The sequence below is a fragment of the Limanda limanda genome, chromosome 15 (genome assembly GCF_963576545.1).
Source record: "Limanda limanda chromosome 15, fLimLim1.1, whole genome shotgun sequence".
NCBI lineage: Eukaryota > Metazoa > Chordata > Actinopteri > Pleuronectiformes > Pleuronectidae > Limanda > Limanda limanda.
In genome coordinates, this window is record NC_083650.1 from 11,639,312 (window position 1) to 11,658,467 (window position 19,156).

The 19,156-nt window shown below is 41.8% G+C and overlaps 3 protein-coding genes across 4 annotated transcripts; 2 read left to right on the top strand and 1 right to left on the bottom strand.

The window, feature by feature from the left end:
• Window positions 1-2,151: 2,151 nt before the first annotated feature.
• Window positions 2,152-10,991, top strand: hps1 (HPS1 biogenesis of lysosomal organelles complex 3 subunit 1). 2 transcript variants are annotated; one of them, XM_061087119.1, is made up of 18 exons: window positions 2,152-2,296; window positions 3,934-4,124; window positions 4,241-4,375; window positions 4,784-4,926; window positions 5,009-5,117; window positions 6,170-6,330; window positions 6,420-6,522; window positions 6,625-6,709; window positions 7,305-7,360; window positions 7,474-7,641; window positions 7,850-8,029; window positions 8,532-8,608; window positions 8,705-8,842; window positions 8,954-9,018; window positions 9,215-9,360; window positions 9,966-10,079; window positions 10,199-10,281; window positions 10,363-10,991. In XM_061087119.1, the coding sequence occupies exons 2-18, from the start codon at window positions 4,008-4,010 to the stop codon at window positions 10,526-10,528; spliced, it is 2,046 nt and encodes a 681-aa protein (XP_060943102.1). In that variant the 5' UTR covers window positions 2,152-2,296; window positions 3,934-4,007; the 3' UTR covers window positions 10,529-10,991. The 2 variants fall into 2 exon arrangements, with proteins under 2 accessions (XP_060943102.1, XP_060943103.1); XM_061087120.1 differs by having other exon boundaries at window positions 10,366-10,991.
• On the bottom strand, window positions 10,893-14,072 carry st3gal7 (ST3 beta-galactoside alpha-2,3-sialyltransferase 7). The gene is made up of 8 exons (XM_061087121.1): window positions 13,964-14,072; window positions 13,563-13,727; window positions 13,085-13,211; window positions 12,638-12,975; window positions 12,364-12,550; window positions 12,089-12,229; window positions 11,454-11,603; window positions 10,893-11,359 (listed from the first exon to the last, which is right to left on the bottom strand). The coding sequence occupies exons 1-8, from the start codon at window positions 13,981-13,983 to the stop codon at window positions 11,201-11,203; spliced, it is 1,287 nt and encodes a 428-aa protein (XP_060943104.1). The 5' UTR covers window positions 13,984-14,072; the 3' UTR covers window positions 10,893-11,200.
• Window positions 14,073-14,928: 856 nt separating this feature from the next.
• Window positions 14,929-18,824, top strand: ankrd2 (ankyrin repeat domain 2 (stretch responsive muscle)). Its single transcript, XM_061087775.1, has 8 exons — window positions 14,929-14,964; window positions 17,037-17,186; window positions 17,320-17,427; window positions 17,506-17,604; window positions 17,726-17,824; window positions 17,954-18,052; window positions 18,144-18,242; window positions 18,696-18,824. Exons 1-8 carry the CDS (start codon window positions 14,929-14,931, stop codon window positions 18,822-18,824), a joined length of 819 nt encoding a protein of 272 aa, XP_060943758.1.
• The last annotated feature ends 332 nt before the right edge of the window (window positions 18,825-19,156 follow it).

The following is a 19,156-nucleotide window of genomic DNA, read 5'->3' on the forward strand; positions in this document are numbered from 1 at the left end:
AAATCTGGAAGTTGTACAAAGACTGAGTTGGATATTTGGAGAAAGACTGAGAAGAGAAAAGCTCTTTCAGAGTTTCGGCAGCTTCAAAAAGTTAAATTATAGACTTTTTAAAACCATAATGAATTAAATTTAAGTGCAACAGATATGAAGGAGTCTCAGAATTACTTTCACTTCTCCATTATTAAAGATAAGGTGAAGAAGCCAAGTGGAGAATAGGCCTAGAAACCCCATGTTTTCTCACAAACTGCAGACAGAGCATACATCCATAGTCTTTCCAACACGTCGCTAAAACATTGAGCTCAAAAAACTCACATATTACGTAATATTTAAACATATCTAAGACTTTTTAAGGTCTAAATACAAATAATTAAATTATCGACTTTATTTGTTGTGATATTTCTTTCTGTGTGTGTGTCTTCACTTTTTATTTTCTTTTTTCCCCATGTTTTCTTTATGCAATAAAGAAGAAATATGTTTGTATTATGTATGTATGCTTGTATGTTTGTTTGTATGTATGTATGTATGTATGTATGTATGTATGAATGTATGTATGTATGTATGTATGTATGTATGTATGTATGTATGTATGTATGTATGTATGTATGTATGTATGTATGTATGTATGTATGTATGTATGTATGTATGTATGTATGTATGTATGTATGTATGTATGTATGTATGTATGTATGTATGTATGTATGTATGTATGTATGTATGTACTGTATGTTTGTATGCATATGGGAACATTAACTGACTGAAGTTTACTGTGAATTTCTAATATAACTTCTACATAACTTATCAATTGTTTGTTGGTTGTTTGGTTTGTTTTTAAGCAAGATTAGACAAATACGACTGGACGTATCAGCCCAAAACTTAGTAGAAAGATGTAATGTGGGTCAGGAAAGAACTCAGACGGAGTAGATCCAGATAAAATCCTGACTTTTTTATTTTATCACTTTCTTTAACATTGGGTTTTTGACATTTTCTGTGATTTCTATGGGAATAATTCATGTATTTTGACTAAAATAATCAGGTATATGAAGTGGACTGATGCGTATGATTTAGTGCAGCTGGATCCAGGGGCGGCTCCTGGTACAGGCGACATAGGCGGTTGCCTACAAAGTTGGACACAGGAGCTGGGTCCGAACTCATGGGTAAGTTTGGCTGGTTGTCGTGTTGGCAGGACTTCAACCTACTATTCATTGCACAATATCTAATAATATGTCAATTTAAAAACAAAAATGAACCGTAACCATTTCAAATTAAATATATAAAAAAAATTTTTAATTAAATGAAATAAAAAAATTAAATCAAATGAAATAAAAAAATTAAATTAAATTAAATTAAAAATGTAACCCTAACCCTAACCTGCGCGCAGGTTTTTTTTAAATTAAAAAAAACAACAACTTTTATTCCAAACATGAAGGAAAATATGTGGAAGCCTTAAGTTCTCATAGAGAGAACCCGCTCCTGATGTAAATATAAAGTATTTCAATATAAAGGGCCCATTCTAGGGTAAACAAAACAACAAATCTTACAATTTATATGAACCACACTAGTGAAAACATCATTAGGATATTTCATATGTTATGGGAATGAAATTAACTATGATGAATAACTTTTACCTTTTTGATGAGAATTTCTTTTGGTATTTAGATCATCCGGCCCACAAGCCTCAGTCTGTGTATTACGGTGACCTACATGTTGTAAACTATGTCTATTGTTCCTCTGAGAATTAAATGATTTTGCAAACTGACTAGAACAAAGCACAAACACACATTTAATCTCAGGTCTCAGCCCTGGTAGCTGCATTCCTCAAATACCAGTGTGTTGTGTTGTCCACCTCACAGCCCCTCGCTCTCTCTGGCTGTGTGGGTGTGTGTGTGTGTGTGTGTGTGTGTGTGTGTGTGTGTGTGTGTGTGTGTGTGTGTCATGTGCCCCATATCAGGCTGCAGCACATGACTTCTTCTTGCCTCAGTGATCATCGGACTCCTGTGGAGGGGTGAGGGAGTTGAGGGGGGGGGGGGGCAGTGAAAGGAGCAGTCGCTTCCTGCAGAGTCCTCACCCTGCAGCCCTGTGACATCCCTCCACAGTGAATATCTGCTGCTGCTGTCACATGACCACGTGTTGTGCCGAAAGAAGGAAGCGGATTGACACACACACCCACACACACACACCTACACACACACACACACATACTGAGACACACAGAGAAGTTGAAAACCTCCTCGATCTGCAGGAAACAGTGAGTGGCCGAAGCCCGGAGAAGACGCCGGATTCTGGGATCGTCCCCACAGTGAGTCCTCCTGAGATTGTGTACGTGTAGTGGAAGTGTCGTGTTTGTGGAGTGTGTGTGTGTGCGGCAGCGAAAGGTTCAGTAATGGGGAAGTGAGCTGAGGCTTGAGGTAAAACACGGGGTGTAGCTAACGGATCGGATCAGACGATTAAAACACTTACAAACAGTAAATATGAAAAGATCAGTGATAAGAATATCGCTACATGCTGGGTCAAAGCACTTTAACAGGATCTGCTGTGTTTGTTTGTTTGTAATCAACAGACAAAATACTGAATGAGTCAGAGTATATATACAGTCTAAAAAGTTAAATCTGATGGCAACCTGAAATAAAATAGAATGACCTTTCCTTTATGATTACAAATACATATGGATATAATACAGGTGCAGTATAAAACAAACTAACTGTACAACAAACCCAAGATCAGAATACTATGATAAAAGAAACAAGCAAATGCATCATAGATAAATACTCCAATTCAATATGAAGCCACAAATATGCACATAAACTAAATCACCTAAGCTAAAGTTGAATGTTTACACATGAAGATATATAAGCTCGATGAATTGCTCGTCAGTCTCAGCTGTCATGATGTGTTCATGTTTTTATAGCATCAAATAACTAATTCAAACAAAAATTACTGGATAAATGAAAACTTGAACAAACATCAGTTTGATAGGAACAAACTTAAATGTCGGAAACCATCTTTGATAAAAAATGTTTCTGATGTGTAATGTTACTTTATTGTTTCATCCCTTTACCATCTACTAACATAGAGGAGGCTGGATTTATGGGGGTATACATGTGGACTGTGGACTGTGGACTGTTTTTGTTTTTGGTCTCATAGTTGACATTTGACACTGACTTTTTTCCCACAGAGGGTGTCAGTGATAAAATATCGTCTGCCATAGACTGTGGATTTTAGGTCAAAAGGTCACAGAGTTCGGCCCAAGTGGCTCCAGTGTATTCTTAACTAGGCCTGTGTGAAAGTATCGGTTCCAGTGATTCAGTGACAGCGAATGGATGGTTTACATTTTAGTGTGTACAGACACCCATGGATTCGGCCATCTTTATTCCCAGAAAAATATGTGGTTCAGTATCCAATCTGAAAAAAAACGTCAAAAAAAACAAGTGTCTGGCTGTGAAATGGCTTGAGTATCGGACTGTTGTTTATATCCTTGAACTGCACGGCCTGATCGATGATGACGTTCAGATGATTTCTGGTTTCACATCAAACGGTTCGATGTCTTTAAACTGTTTAACTGAGCTGCGTTTCACCATTTCAAATTAAAATCCTTACTTCCTGACAACTCTCTCAGTGCAGCATTGTCAGAAATGAGAGACAGATGTGTTTTCAAAAGAGCAGAAGTTTGTCACATTAAAAAGTTCACAGTAAGACATCTTGGTCTTTTGAAAAAAAAGTGTCCAGGATCATTTAGATATAAAGTGCTATTTTAACATTTAATCACTAATCCTATTTTCTTTTTGCCATCACATCCAAGATAATAACACCCTCTTCTTTTTGGACCTGATCCAGCTGTGAATAGCAACATGTCAGGACTCTGAATCCTCCCACAACCCCACCCCCCAGACTCTGGTATGTCTTTTGCCTCAATACTCTAAACCTTTTCTTTTATAGCATGATGCATGTGGAGCTCATGGAGTAAATAGGACACCCCAGTGAAGCAGGACAGGAGTGCATCTGTGGTCCAGATGAAGTGCCTGCTGATAGCCAGTGAAAGCGCCGAGGTCCTCTTCCACTGGACTGACCCCGAGTTTCAGCAGAACATCCAGCAGCAGTATGGGGAGTCTCAAGAGGAGGGCCAGGGGGTGAGACAGAGGAAACTAGTGTTTAGCAGATAATGTAGGGTTGTAGTTTTTTAACCGGCTTCTAATGCCTGTTTGAATAACTCTTCATTTTTCCTCCCCCTCCTTTGTCTTTTCAGCTTCCTGCCTTTGAGGACAGCATCAGCACTCTGTTCGCTCCCATCATCATCTCCTGCAGCACCATGGTGGACAGGCTCGGTGACAACTATACCTCCTTCACCACAGAAAACAACCACATCTACATCCTACACCAGGTAGCAGCTGTCCTTCAAAATAAAAGCTCTCCTCGCCCCTGCACAAATCCCCAGATTAGCTCTGCTTCATGTGACCTATCCATTAATTAATAAAAAAGAATGTGATGTTTTATGACACTTAAGGAAACACCACAATGTTTAAAGCAGATTCCTGCCTTAACGAATCTCCCCTCATCGACACCAGTCGCACTGTGATGTAAATGCAGGCTCCTCTCTTACAGTGCAGCGTCATGTTTGTCATGTGAGTCTTGTTAAGGAATCAAACCAGGCTTTGTTCCGCCTGCAGCGCACGATGCATCGGTTTTTAAAATCAATTCAGAATCAACACAAAGCAGATAAATACAAACATCGTCACTTTATTTTCCATTTTATTCAAGTTCTTGGCTAATCAGGTCGTTTTGTCTCCAGTTCGACGAGTGTCTCTACATTGCTGTGAATGGAGACGGCGAGGAGGGAGAGGACATTCTGAGGAGGAAGATCTATGTGATGAAGAAAATGGTGGAGGTCATGTTTGGCATGGTCACCCTCAGCAGCCAGCTCCTCAGAAGAGAGTAAGACTTTTAGTGCGAAACCTACTAAGAAGTTGAAATGCAGCGGCTGGTTTGATGTCTGAACTTTGCCGTTTGTCCCCAGACTGCGTCCTCAGGACACGGAGCAGAGAGCCAGGCTGTGGAAGCATCTGCAGAGTCTGCTGGAGACCTACAGCCACCTCCGAGAGAACGACCAGAGCTTCTTAGTGGAGGTGCAGTGCGAGGGTCCTTTATACAGCAGGGCTTTCAGCTTAACTCTGAGCACTTTCTCTTTTTATGTGGAAACAATTTTCCCTTAGATTCTGCAACATCTTTTTAAAAGACACGGCTCTATGATGGAGATTTAAGCCAATCTCTTTATCCCCAAATTATTTCTTTCTTTTTATTCTCTGCAACTATTTGTCACTCAGAAGAACCCAGACCTCCGCTAAACAGTCCCCTAAAATTAAATCAAGCGGCATCAAATTTCACTTGCTTTTTTAAATCATGAACCTGTGAAAATGGCAAAAAATTTCCCTTTCTCGCAATGTTGCTGTATCTGCCCTCCCAAAATTTCAATATGTTCCTCTCTGATCGAGACCACATCTTTGCCACTGTGCAAAATAAAAATCTTTTAGATGTTGTGCATGTATGCAAGCATTCTGTTCTAAACCTAACCTGACTGGACACTGTTTTCAGTCGGATTCCCCTATGACTGTTATAACTTACAGTATAACATCAATCACACAGTCAATCATAGTATGTGTCTTTGAAATATTATTGGATTTATTATATACAGTTTCCCCTCTTACATTTTTGGCATTTTAATGGTCATTATTCTTTCTTCTTCACAACATTGTAACTAAAACCTTGACTATCTTTGGTGTATTGCTACATCAGGTATATGATATAAACATTTCACCACTAGATGGCAGTAGCAACTGGAAGCCAACATTTTCTTACTGTTAAAAATATTTTTTGTGTTTATATTATTTTGTCTGCTCCCTATATCTTTATTTATTCTTCTGTGAAGTACTAACAACTTGACATTGAATACGTTTTTCCATCGTTTTTTTTCAGAGGCAGATTATACAAGTCCAATCAGAAAACCTCACGTTTCCCTCAAAATTCAATGACTAGGTTGAATTTCTCCTTTACGTTTATAATTTCAGAATTTGTGTCAAGTCATTTTAAATTAGATAAAAAAAGCTCGACCCAGAATAAAAAACAGGGATGAAATCCTCGTGATCACTTTCCCTCTCATCTCTTCTCCTCCTCTTCTCAGGCAGTGGAGAGGCTGATCCACCCCACGCTGTGCGAGCAGTGCATCGAGTTCCTGGAGCGCCGTTTAGTTCAGCAGCTCAACAGCAGCTCAGAGAGAGCGGGAGAGGAGGTGCTGCACGCCTTCATCTTAGTTCACACCAAACTGCTGGCCTTCTACTCAAGGTCTGTTCCCACAAACTCTCCACATGTATTTCAAAGTGCACAGTAATTCATATTATATAAGACATAAAACACTCTTCCACTTATTCTAGCCGCAATGCGAGCACACTGGCCACCTCCGACCTCCTGGCCATCATCATCATGGCACAGAATATGTATCCTAGCAACGAAGACCTTGATGACCCGAGTCCTGAGGTAGGAAAATGAAAAGACGCTCACACAGCAGCACCACAACATGTTGGTCACCTTGTCTCTGATTGTTTATCATCTGTGTGTATTGTGTGTGTGTCTGTGAAGGATGTGGAGAGTACGTCGGGTTCTGGTCATGAGAGTTTTTACACCCCCGAGCCGTCGCCTACAGACAGAGACTCCAGCAGCTCAGGTGGGTTGTGTAGAACAAGGTCGGGTCTGGGGACACCCAGGGGTCCTTCAGGGGTTTCCAGGAGGGCCCCTCACAAAGAGGGGAATCTGTATTTTTCACTATAACTTCATCTATTAGTAGCACACAAGGGCAAAGAATCTCTTCAAATGGGGGTCTGTGGTCTGATATGTATCAGTGTTAGGTCCTTGACGTGCAATAGCTTGAGAACCTCTGGTGTAGCAGAGTCTACATATTCTTATTTTTATTTCTCTACATGTCCTTGTTGAAATACAATATTGTCGCCCCAGAGGGAGTTTCTTTTTACAGCCTGATATACCACACAGGCACATACTGATATACATAAAAAAAGAAATATACACTTTGCCACATCTATGCATTTACATTCATGTCTCTGCCTGCATCCCAGCCATTATACATGCAATGTTATGCACACAAACACATTAGGCTATGTACTCATTTTTAAAGTTGTATATCACTGACCAATCGGCAGTAATTTGATGTGTTGTTTGAGGGAATGCATTTGTGTATTTTGAATGTATTCGTCATCATTACAGTCTTTCTAAAGAACAGTTTGTTGTGTACTTTTTTTCTCCAGACAAGGCAGAGAGAGAAAGTCTCCCTATGTTTGAGTTCATGGACCCAGACGTCCAGGTGAGACAACATGTTCCCAATAGTTTATCCTGATATCTAATATTCTATGATGATACATTTATCATCATTTGGAATGAGACTTCACAGTTGGATTAAATGATAATCCTCCTCAGATGGCAGAGGACAGCTTGCAGGCTCTGGAGGTTCCTCCCCCGGACCCTTCAACCCCTCGCAGGGTCTTTTTAGAGATCTCAGGCAAAGATGGTCTTTATCCCATGATGCCTCACTCCATGTACTGTCTACCCCTGTCGCCCGGCATCACGCTAGTGCTGCTAACGAAGGTTTGTAGATGACAACACACATTACTATTAGTAAAATTATTATATTTGCTTATGTGTACACAAGCTTTTTCTCAGTCTTTATATTTGTGGCCAGTCGGGGGAGCTAACTTATCACACATTCATCTTGAGTTATTTAAGAAACTACAATCTTATTCATTTTTATTACCTTGTTAAAGAACTTCTAAGCATCTGTATTTGTCCATGTCAGATTCCCACCAATGCAGTTGCCATGTCAGTGTATAAGTTTCTGGAGGCTTTCGCCAAACTGGAGAAGTGTTTACATGAAGGACAAGAAGGTTCAGCTGCGACTCGAGGACAACTGGCGATAAACGACATCCGCAGCAAACTGGATAAGTTCATTAAAGCCCTGGGGCCCAGTGAGTTACAGGTACGGGCTTTTTACAAATCTATCTATCTCAAGTATCTCTGTAAAATCATTTAAAGCGGACTTCTCATGTAAAACACAAAATTTACAAATATTTTCTTTAAAATATTTTATATGTATTTTTCTAACACACCTGTTATGAAAGTAAACTGTCAACCTTTCTTCAGTCCTCATTCGTTATTATTGTATCTCAAAAACCATGAAAGTTTATAAAGTAATAAGGTATATGGACAATTAAAGTCGCCTGAAGTGTGTTTTTTTTCCCTCAGTTCATTATAATACATTATAAAAAAAAAATTGGTTTGTTAAAATTATTTTTTGTTATCATCACCTCATCTAAATTTGATTTAATCTGTTGATAATCTAGTAAAGTACAAGCAGTTTATAGAAAAGTCCTCTTAACCGAAATAAACAGTTTTTTCATTTGAAAATATATGTAGTAGTTATAGTTTTTTAACCTGTAAAAATGAAATTACTCTCTCTTCTTCTTCTATTTTCTATCCAGTCTGCTCAGTTACTAAATGTCTGGACGGAGTTCAAGAATCGAGCCTATGCCAGAGGAGGACCTGGGTTCAACAAAGAGTAAGTCTGCTGCCGCCCTCTGCTGGCCAAAATGCATCATAGCTCAACTGCTGTACGCTCCTCATGAATGTTTACATTTTTTGTTTTCTTTTTCAGTCTCATCCCGTGGTGTAAGAACATGAAGACGCAGCTCTGTGGTATATACCGACAGTGTTTCCTCATCGACCCAGGACCAGGCGACATTCCTCAACGTCTCTCCCAGAGTCTGCAGGAGCGAGCACAGACCATGGCACAGTGAGTCTCAGTCAGGATTTTAGTTTTTATCTCAATCAATTAAGAATGTGCAGTTTTTAACAAACATGTTCCTACAGACAGACATTGTTGATTCATTTTCTTCTCCTCCAGAGAGAAGCTCATGGACTGGAAGGACTTTCTGTTGGTGAAAAGCAAGAGGAATATCACCATGGTTTCATATCCTTTCAGCAAAAATAATCCTGCTCCCTGCGATGCCGAAGATCTGTCAGATCTCTTCACCAAACCACATTTATATATTTTTTTAAATTACGTGCTTATTTCTTGAACCGAAGGCGTTCTCCTGTAAAACCTTTTTTTGAAATATAACACACTTTTATCCTGAGTGTATTGATCTTGACCCAGTTCTTCTCACTTACCTGGAGGATTTCCCAGGCCTCATCCATTTCATCTGCGTGGACCGATCCACCGGGCAAATGATCGCACCGTCACTCAGCATCACAGAACGCACCACTTCTGAGCTGGGGAAGGGGCCGGTGGCTCAGTTCATTAAAAACAAGGTCAAGCATATTTGAAGTGCACATTTTTAATTAGAGTAGAGCTAATTAGGGTTAAATTGCGCATTTGCAGATAAGGAGCATGCCAGAACCTGTGAACACTTCCAGTCTCTGTGCTGAGCCAAGCTAACTGTCTGTAGCTGTAGAATCTGCATATTTGCCTCGGCCAAGGAGGTTGTTTGTCAACAGGATTATGAAAAAAACTATTAGTTGATTTCCATGAAATTATGTGGAGGGGTGGGGCGTGACCCAAGGAAGAAGCCGTGGAAATTTGGAGTGGATGAAAGGGCGAATACAGGATGTTTATTCATTGGGAGAAAAAATGTCTACAATTTTTCCGTGAATAATTCATGGCTTTTGATGAAACAATAAGACATGCTTAAGGGACAGATATCTCTTTATTTATTTAGTGTGTTTTATTTAGGTGCAGATCCAAATACAAATCTGGATTGAGTGAATTTGAATGTGGTTTCATAAGGGGACTGTTGAGCCTTGGCCTCTGCTGTGGGCCATTGTAGTTTTAACTGTTATTATGTAAAATGCTCCCTACATTAAATGAATCTAACTTAAATATAATAAAACTCTATCTGGACTGTTGTCTCCTGAAGGTTTGGAACCTGGTCAGCACGACGCGGCGCTTTCTCCGGAAGGGCTACTCCACTGTCACGTTGCGTGATGGAGACTTCTACTTCTGCTACTTCCTCTGGTTTGAAAATGAAACGGTAAATCATTGGCCTGTATTTGTTTCCAGTTTTTAAAATTAAGTGTATTTAGTATCGTGAAATACTGTAAAAATAACAAAGATGCAGCATGTATGTAATGTGAACATCCGTTCAAACAGGGCTACAAGTTAGAGGCCGGGGACACACCCATCCTACCCGATGACTCCGCCCCAATTGGGATGCTGGCCTGGGACTACTACAGGTAAGCAACAGCATTTTGGCCGAAATGGACGTGATTGATCCAGACGAGAGTGCCACTGACTATAGGACGTGTTGTGTCCAGCAGGAAGCTGCTGCGCTACTACAGCAAGAATCACCAGGGTGAGGTGGTGAGGTGCTACGAGCTGCTGACCGTCCACCTGGGGGTCATCCCCACCGAGATCATCCTCCAGCACTGCCGACAGCTGGCGAGCAAACTGTGGGAGCCGTCACGCAACCCCTTGCTGTAGACACACCCACGCACACTTGAATCCCAGTAGCTGAGGTAGACATCACTGCGTTACTACTGCCAAGGACCAAAAATACTTCTCTCACACTCTATATATACTGCGTCCTATATCTGTGTAAGGTTATAAGGACGTAATATAGAGTTAGAATAATTTATTTCGTGCACTTAAGTTTATTATCAGCAAACACAGAAGTATATCGAAAATATCACTCCTTTAATTTTTGTAGATTGACGTGCTTTACTACTGTAGATGTGTTTTTTCTAACTGTTATAAATTTGCATTTAAAGGATTTCTATAAATGTCAAAACTCTCCAGTCTTCACTACTTCTGGTTTCATAATTTGTATGAATGAATGAAATGTCAGTTGTTTCTTTTTCATTTTTTATTGCGTCATTGTAAACATGTATATAGCACAGTGTGGAACATGGATCATCGTATACATTTAAAAAAAAAAAAAAAAAAATCCTTTTCTGTGCATTTTGTTGATGTGTGATTACACAGTATTCACCTGTATGATAATAACTACACTTGTAACTGTTGGTAAAAAGTTCATTGATTTTCACACAACATATATTTATTTTTGTCTCCACAATCGTTGATTCGTGAGACATCCGGGAGACTGTGGGCGCTTTAAAGGTCAGTCCATGCTGTGCAAGCCTCTTATGGAGGACGCTATACATGCTCACAGCGAGAGGGAGGAGTGCACGTGGAGTTCACTATATGATTGGTCTCCATGCTGCTAGCTCCCAATGCGCCTGTGAGGTCGGTCACAGCTCCTGCAGTCACCAGGTCCCTCAAGAAGAGTTTCTCAGCACTCACGTCATGCACCACCTGGATGATGAGGATAATGAAAATAACATAAATAAATCGGTAGGAGCATGAGAGGAAAGTGTGAGCCGCTGTTTGGTAATGGATCTAAACTTACTTGAGCCTTCATGGCGTCCATGCGTATTGTCTCATAGTAGTGAAGCCTGGCCTCTGGGTGCTGCATGTCGTAGCCAAACCCTGCCAGGCTCACCTGGTCACACAGCTGCAAAGCCAACACCACCGCGCTGGCACCTAGTGTCGGCACCATCTACTAGAGAAGAGGAAAATCACTCTATGACATGTAGAACCGGCTTTTCATTTGCTTAAATATCCTCAAAAGCTTTAAATGGCAACAGATAACTAGGATGATACCTCTGCCAAGGCCCAGCTGTCCCCTTAAATTCAACCTAGCAGCACTAAATGGCACACACATAGATATCACTCCCTTAAACATATCTGAGTTCTTTCATCAGGAACTATTTATTATTTCCTGGAAACTGGTGAAAATGCTTTAAAAATCTTGTACCGTTGAAAAAGATTCCTGATCTAGGGCCACACCAAGAAATGAACCACATTTAGATCCTCTAGATCCAGATTTTAGGCATAACTATATATTATTCAGTACAGGTTAGGCTTCTCTTCTATGCCCCTTTTTCGCTGTTAGCATGTAGTGTTCATGGCATGTGAAGCATGAGCAGAGGGTGAGTGTCTTGCCAAAAGGGAGTTAAATATAGAACATGCACATGAACTCACTTTTCCATGTTTCACTGCATATTTCTGTAACACTTCTCCTGTCTTGCGAATAATCTCCGGATGCAGGATCCTGAAGTTCTCTGGTCTTAGAGGGATGTCCTCCACCACCTCTCTCCAGAACCACATTTTGGACCAGAAGCTCTATTAGACAAAAATCAGTGTGGCAGATGTTGAGCATGTAAGTGTGACGATGTGACAGCAGTGTCGCTGTGCCGCTCACAGCTTATGCAATCTGGCATTACTGTGTGCAACTGTTCACGTGATTAGGGCTTTACCAGAGGCTGTTTGGTAATGACAGAAGTGAGCCAGTCCAGGTCCAGGCTCTTGAAGACCACCAGTGCGACCATGTAGGTATTTTTGTACTCTTCTGCAGAGAGAGGCGCTCCCTCTGGGTACATCAAGCGGATGGTGGTGCGGGAACCAGCATCTCTCTCAAAGCCGGGCACTGGAGCGTTATTCAACCTAGAAACAGAGATGAAATAGAAAATGTTTTCGAAATTGCTTCTAGCTTTACTTCAACTTCTGCTTGTCTGACGCTGGCAAACATACCTGATAATGATGTCATACTGATCTATCTGGGATCCAAGATGGCTCCCGTACAGAACCCCTCCATTGCCCACCACCACACATCGCCTGCAGCTGCCGTCTCTCCTCAGTGACGGAGGCAGGTTATGCTCAGGCAGAGACGCAAGAACCAGGGCCAGAGGCTCTTCGCTGCCCTGGAGCCCCAGAGGAGGGGACAGATCCCAGGTCACGGGCCTGTCCTGCTGTACAAACACGGGGATGTCCACAAGGCCCCCAGAGCAGGACAGAGACTTGAGGTGGTTCAGACACCATTGAGGATGACAGGGGCCCGACAGCAGCGTGGCTGAGCGGTTTAATAAAACCTGAAGAGAGGGGAAGACAGAGAGAAGTTTGGCAATGGTTAAGAAGAATGGACCAAAAGTAACTTTACTGACTGTGGTGATGGGTGATGTTGGATGGATGACTCCATACCAGATCTTTAGGATGTTGGAAGTCATTGCCCGGTGTTGCCACCTGATCCGTGGGGAAATAGGCAGGAATCAGAACAGCTGAGTAGCATCCGATCAGCAGCACCAGACTCAAGGCAAGGTTCTCACCCCTGATTGAATTGATTGAATATTTTATTTAAGCCTCGGAAGACACATTAAGGGATAAGACCCTCATTTACAATGGTGCCGAGGGTACAATAAAAAAGTTGATACATTAAAAGTTAATACATTGAATAAATAGGAATGAAATAAATATGCATATATATATACACAGTAATACAAGGTATAAAACAATTCGTCAATAAAATACTATGGCCAAGTCAACAAGCAGTTACAGACACTGCAGGAGAAGTCAGCTGTACTTGAGACCAGACTCGGATCAGACCCTGGACAGCAGAGAGAGGAAAAAAAAGATTAACAACTCCACAAATAAGTCAATATGTTCCTGTCAATGAGTGTACCTGGTGAGGAACAAATCCCTGGAGTCGCAATTTGTGTCCACGAGTTGCCTGTGACAGACAGGTGTTGGCGTTGCAGCCTCCGCAGCCTCAGGCAACAGCAGGGAGTCATCATCAGTGTCTTCTACACTCAAGTGATCCAGCGTCACCATGGTACCTACACCCCCCCTGCAAAACACAAACGTTTCTGAATTCACAGAGTGGAATTTGATCTAAATCATTTTATGACATATTAACACACTGATCTAGCTTATCTCAGCAGTAAAGGTATCATATAAGTGTGTAGGGCTCAGTTGCAAGCATGTTATCTGTCAGTGTCAACAAACACTGTCCAGTCAAATGGTTTCTACTCACTGAAGCATCAAGAGGAGCATTATTTTGAACAATATAACAATAAAACTTACACGCAGCCGGGTAGAGACATAAACTGAGAGTTAACTGTCGGCTTCCCTCTGCTCCATGGCTGATGGGAAAGCAGCAAGACGCATGTCCCGTGGAGCTAAAATGGCTGCTGCAGGGTCCTACCCCGCTGAACTTTGCCACTTCCCTTTAATAACACATGGTTAACCATTAACACGTCACCTTATGGCAGGAATGCGTGTAAATAAGTGTGTGACCAAATGGCCATCTAAAAGGAAATTATAAGGGAAGTGTCCAGAAAAGCAGAGCCATGTGAGAAAAATATAAATGGACACCAGAAAGGCTTGATGCACTGTAAAGTAGATTTCATTCATTGATCTACTGTATGTATGTGTGTGTGATACTTATAAAATGGTTTAGTTGAATGAAAAAATGTCCCAAGCTAAAGCTGCACAATGATTGGTTGTCGTTGTGCTGGTCAGACAGATATTTACGAGGTATCAGATGAGGATAATTTTATAAATAACAAAACCTCCCAAAACAGTGTGTGTGAAAAAGACGTGTGTAGGACAAGTTCCCTCAGCTCATGACCTGGGCTTCATGCCTGAAGGTTAGAGACTGTTTGTAATGTGTGTGTGTGCGTGTGTGTGTGCGTGTGTGTGTGTGTGTTTGTGTGCGTGTGTGTGTGTTTGTACATTACAAAGAGGTGAAGAGAGAGGGAGTGGAGCTGGCAGGAACTCACAAATACAGAACATGCTTCCACACACCACAGTGCACACACACCTGTTTGTTGGGGTAACACAGTATCCCACAGTGAACCCTGCATGTCTGCCAGGAAGCCACCGGACCGGCAGAGCAGAGCTTTTCATCTGCCGCTGCTTTTCTTAAATTATCCTCTAACACAGTAGTTAATGTTAGAAAGATTTTAGCTGTTTGAAATTTCTTTATTAACTGTGTTTTACCTTGTAACTTGAAATGGAAGAAGTAGAGCAGTGAGGATTCGGTGATGATGGACCATAAAACAGAAGTCGAGACGAAAATTCAGGTAGGTGAAATATGTGGGACACATGTGTTGGTATTCTATTATTCTATTTATAGTGTCTTACATTAAATATGGCTTCTATAGTGATAATCAGTGGCGGTTCGTCATACAGGGCGCTGGGGCGCCGCCCACCCTACAATTTTGAGATGAAAAAAAAAAAAAAAAAAAAAAAAATGACATGTCAAAAAACATTATATATCAAATAATTTAATAAGAAATGTACTGTTTTAAAGCGTTAAATGTGTGCCGGAGACCGTAAGCCCCTGTCAAAAACCACTTAATATATTATATTTGGTAATATATTTGCCATTCGTTATCACTGAGAGAGAAGCCACTCCTCCCTGTGGGCGCCGGGCAAGTGGAAGTCTATGGAAGCCAACAAAAGGGGCAGGAACATTTGAGCAAGGACAGCTTCTCAATGGCGGATGACAGTTCAAGCCATGGGCGCACTTCACTTGCGCCTACAGCCAATGAAAGGGTTTCTTATACATCATGCTGACAGGACTGTCCAATCAGAGACCTTATCACTGATCTACAGGAGCTGCATAGTTAGCAGATACTTTTAATCTGCACGGAGGTGCAGCTCCGGTCCCGGAGCACTGAGTGAGACAGGTAGAGGACAGACAGTGGACAGATAGAATCATTGTTGTTTACTGTGTCGTGTGTGTAGTTTTATTGATCAGTAATAATCAGCTGAAATTTTTACCCACATGTTAACGTGCATGGGGACGTGCTCCTCCGGGACCGTCCCCGGGGACGTCCCGGTCTCGGTCACCTCCCGGAGCACCGGAGCACCTCCCCGGGGACCGGGACGTCCGGGACGACCGGGACGCGACCGGAGCACCTCCCGGAGCACCGTGCACCTCCCCGGGTGCACCTCCCTCCGGTGCTCCGGAGACCGGGACGTGTCCGGGGACGTCCCGGTCTCGGTCCGGGGACCGGGACCCGAGCACCTCCCGAAGCACCGGAGCACCTCCCCGGGGTGCTCCGGTGCTCCGGTCCGGGACGTCCCCGGGGACGGAGACGGTCCCGGAGGAGCACGTTCCCGGGGACGTCCCGGACCGGAGGTCCCCGGAGCACCCCGGAGTTTTTTTTTTCTCATTGCGGTGGGCTATTTAAACCGCGCCGCCCAAGTGCGCCCCCCCCAAAAAAAATGTCACTCGGGAGATTGTATGAGGCATCGCAAGTTGAATTATATTCAACTGTTAACATCACAGGAGCTTTGTGTGAAGGGATGTGCATCACTCAAGAAAGCATGTCAACGTAGAAGACGTGAGGAGAAAATGTCTGACAGTCTTTTTAAAAAAATCCATTTGTAGATAGAAAATAAATACAAACAATGTGGTTGTACAATGTGTTATGTAGTAGTAGTTGTAGCTTTGTTTGTTGTTTTGTTGTTTACCCTGAATTAATTTAGCTTATGAGCTCCAGTGAAACCTGTCAATGACTTTTCATTTGAAGTTTAAAGGCTCCTGTTCATGTTTTGCCATTAACACACATACTTGAATATGTTCCATATGTTTATTCTAACATGCAACTTTATGGAATAATATTTTTTATAATTGTGTAATGAAAATATGATTGTCAAATAATTACTGCTGACTTTAACTTTAAATAAAATGGAATAACTTAGGAGTTATCTTCTACTGTAATTTAAATGAATTTAAATAAAATGAGAGGGGTTTTTTTGCTCACAAGAGAAATATACCTATAAAATATATACAATCAAGAATCCGCCAAATACAACTTGTCATCAATAGAAAAAATAACAACGTTATTCAGTCACATTAATCGAGTAAACATTAATACGAGGTACTTGTACTCATTCATTGATTGATGATGTGAAAACATATTAAGAGCATAGGAGAGGCAGTTTATTTGGAACATTACATTTGTTAAAAGCCAAAAATAGCTTGCACTATGTTATGAATTTACTTGGACATTAACACAGTACATCATTGCTGACTCTCAGCAGACCTTGGCCTACTTGGCTCCCCTCCTATAATACTTCTCTCCCTGAGCTTATCTAATACTGTTTTTTTTTTTACTTTATAATTGCTTCTGACATTTTTTAGGCAGAGGAGCGAGTGAGGAGGGTTTCTTCAGACCAACGCTGTGAGATTTTGGAGCTGAGTGGAGGGGGAAATGTCAGGGAGCTGTGCGAAGAGAAAAAGATGATCAAGAAGAAAACCGACTCACCCAGGTTGTCTGCGGAAATCCCTGTGGTGAGCTGCTGTTTTGAAACCTTATCTTCATGTGCACAAAGAGATATCAAATTGGATCCGTCTCTCGCCTGTGCCTCTTCTCTATCTCTCTGTGTGTGTGTGACTGTGTGTGTGTGTGTTTCTGCATTGACAGATAGGACGCGTTGATACTGCAGAATTCATGAATGCAGCCACTCAAGGCAAACTGAATGTGATAGACAAGTATCTGACAGACGGTGGGGATCCTAATGTCCACGATGAGGTATGTTTCAAGCACAGATAAATGTACAGCATACCGCAATAAATAACAAATCTACAATAGTAGATTTACATTTTCCAGTTGAAGAGGACTGGGCTGCATCGTGCCGCTCTGGAAGGACACGCCGCAGTCGTCAACAGCCTTTTAGAAAGAGGAGCTGACATCAACTTCAAAGATCAGGTAAGACATGTGCAGGCACATTGCTCCTTTGTAAAGACGATGATGAGATTGAAGATTAGATTCTTCTATTTGCCTGAAGTCAGTGCAGCTTAGATGATGGGTCCCTGCTGCTGTATTCCAGCTGGGCTCTGGGGCCATACACTGGGCCTGCAGAGGGGGAAGCCTGGAAGTTGTTGAAATCCTGAAGAGTCACGGTGCCGACCTGAACATGGGAGATAAGGTGAACGGGCATTTAAATTGAGCTGGGACAAACGCTTGTGCGTCTGTGAACATTTACTGAAATGCAGTTGTGCATTTGCATGTGGATTTGCATACAAATAACAGTTGCTGTGTTGTTGTCACACTGCAGCTGAACAGCACTCCTCTGCATGTGGCCACGAGAACAGGCCACAGCACCATTGTGGAGTACCTGCTGTCCTGTGGTGCCAAAATCCACTGCAGGGACAGGGTATAAAGGAAGCAGCTCAGCACTCATTCTGTCCAGTTTTCATCAACTCTATAATTTCGTTCTGTCAATAATACATGTTTGCTTCTCTCAGGAAGGAGACACAGCCCTGCACGATGCTGTGCGTCTCAACAGATACACTATAGTGAAACTGCTCCTCGATGCAGGAGCTGATGCCAGAATCAAGAATCTCGTGAGTTTATCTTGCTGTTGTTTACGTCTAGTTTAGCTTGAAGGGGATTTCAAAGGAACATTTTTTATTAGCTTTTTCCCCTAAGGAGTTACATCTTTACGTTATATGAATGCTACAGCCAATCAGCACTGTGGGTTAGTTCAGCATATAGCATAAAAACAGGCTGGGATGAATTCAGTAATAACATGTTGTATCTCCCTTTTAAACCATACAAAAGACAAAATATAAAAAAGACAATTTACAGTTTTACACAGGGATACGTTCCAGATCCTTTTTTGGCAGCTCAGTCTCTGCTGCTGCTCTTCTGTTCCAAGTCCCAAATACTTTTTGCCACATTTATATCAGATTACATATCAGCAATTTAGTCCTAATCAACACTTTACACTTCAAACACCGTACATGCATACAGTATGATCCCGTGCTGACAAACTGACACTATGAACTGTGTTCCAGGAGGGAGTAACGGCCCTGCAGCAGGTCAAACAGTGGCAGTCCGACATCGTGGATACGCTGCAGAGGCTGGAGAAGCTGAGGGAGGTGGGACAAAGGCCCCCTGATACACTTCAAGAGAGGAGGGAATAATGCAGAGTGAAAGATGAAAATCTACTCATCCAGTATAATCTTGCTTATCTGTCAAAATACATTCTCCAACACCACTGTACATCTGTTTATGTCGTATTTGAGTATATGCATTAACTTATGGGCCATATGGTGTGAGCGTTAACCTCTGAGATTAGTCTAAACACCAATGTAGAAAATATTTGCCTGGATCCGAAACGATCTTCTTCTGCTAAGCTTTGGCTTTGGTTTTCAATTCTGAAGAGCTTTGTGATCTTAGGAGCACTCTCGTGTTTAATATCTGATTTGGGATGCCTTTGGAGGTTGAAAATTACTAACAGAACATAATCCAAGAA